This window comes from Octopus bimaculoides, chromosome 26, assembly GCF_001194135.2.
Source record: "Octopus bimaculoides isolate UCB-OBI-ISO-001 chromosome 26, ASM119413v2, whole genome shotgun sequence".
Lineage (NCBI taxonomy): Eukaryota > Metazoa > Mollusca > Cephalopoda > Octopoda > Octopodidae > Octopus > Octopus bimaculoides.
This window is the reverse complement of record NC_069006.1, coordinates 23,724,910-23,726,260: the sequence shown is the minus strand read 5'-3', so window position 1 is coordinate 23,726,260 and position 1,351 is coordinate 23,724,910. Positions and strand designations below refer to the sequence as shown.

The 1,351-nt window shown below is 40.3% G+C and overlaps 1 protein-coding gene across 4 annotated transcripts in view; it reads left to right on the top strand.

Annotated features, from left to right (window-relative positions):
• LOC106880702 (septin-5) overlaps nucleotides 1-1,351 on the top strand; it is a 78,627-nt gene that overhangs the window by 49,476 nt on the left and 27,800 nt on the right. For all 4 annotated transcript variants that reach the window (XM_014930774.2, XM_014930775.2, XM_014930773.2 and 1 more), the window contains exon 6: nucleotides 389-506. In XM_014930774.2, coding sequence (XP_014786260.1) covers nucleotides 389-506 — 118 coding nt within the window. The remainder of the gene's footprint in view (nucleotides 1-388; nucleotides 507-1,351) is intronic.

Sequence of the window (1,351 nt, the reverse complement as noted above, 5' to 3'; positions counted from 1 at the left end):
ATATATATATATATATATACTTTTTTGCAACTGAACATGGCACTCATGCTCTCATAACTACACCACCAATCCCTTTTCCTCCCTTTTCTCTCTCTCCCTCCCTCCCCTTTCTATAGACATTCCACCCCTGGCCACATCCTCTCCTCATCCAGCTGGCAACATAAACTGTCCTGACCATATATAAAGGGTGAACTCCATCAGTTTGTTCATAGTTTGGTATCTCTTAACTGAGGAAGAGTTTGCGTAAGAGATGAAAATTCCCTTTTTATATATCATGTAATTATCTGAAACATGCATGTTAAATGCATCCAAAATCTCATTACTTGAATTGACTTCATTGTTATACATATATGTGTATTTATTTGTGTATATTTTCTCTTACTATCAGGTTAAAACCAGTTGATGTTGATATGATGAAGAAAATCCATCAAAAGGTGAACATAGTCCCATTGCTAGCCAAATCTGATATGCTGACCCCTTCAGAAGTGAAGAAAAAAAAGGCCAAGGTAGGTCAAGAGTTCGTCAAGAGGTCATTGAAAGGTCATTGTGTGACATTCATGAAATAATTAAAAGCGGGATTAATTAGTCCCTTATATATATATATATAAAAGTGTGTATGGGGGTTGCTTCTTTGCCTTGACATCACATGAGAGCTGTAAACGAGCGTCACCACTATACAAGTGGTGTCCTTTGTTTCCAACCTTCCCTGAAAACATGTTGGCTCATGGGGTAAGTATTACCATATTTGGAAACAGTTGGAATTTCAGAAAATCTGCCTCCACAAATTCTGCCTGACCTGTGTGAACATAGATAAGCAGATGTTGAAATGGTGATGGTGGTGGTGGTGAGGATGATGGTGGTAATGATCATGGTACTGGTAGGTGGTGTGGATGGTGGTGGTGGCGGCTGTGATGGTGGTGGTGGCGGTGGCTGTGATGGTGGTGGTGGTGGTGGTGATGTGTTTGTGTATGTATATGTATGTATTTCTGTTGTTGTTGTTTATGCCACAAGTCATCAGTTTTTGCTGACTTCTGAGTCAGTTCTAATTGCAAGTCGCTTCTTCTTCTTCTTCTTCTTCTCGTGTGTTCACTGAGAATCTTCTGGTCTGATTCCAAGTAAGTTCCTGGTGTTTTGGCTGGAATTCAGTTCTAATCTAATTTCCAACCAACGATTTCCTGTTTGGGGCTGTGACCTGGTCTCATTCCAAGCATAATTATTCTGGTCTGTGTTTCGCTTGGTCTAATTCACATCTGACTTGGTCTATTCCACTTCTGCTCATGTATGTGTGTGTGCGCATGTCTGTAAAGATGAGAAGCATATACAATCTCTCTCTCTCTCTCTCTCTCTCTCT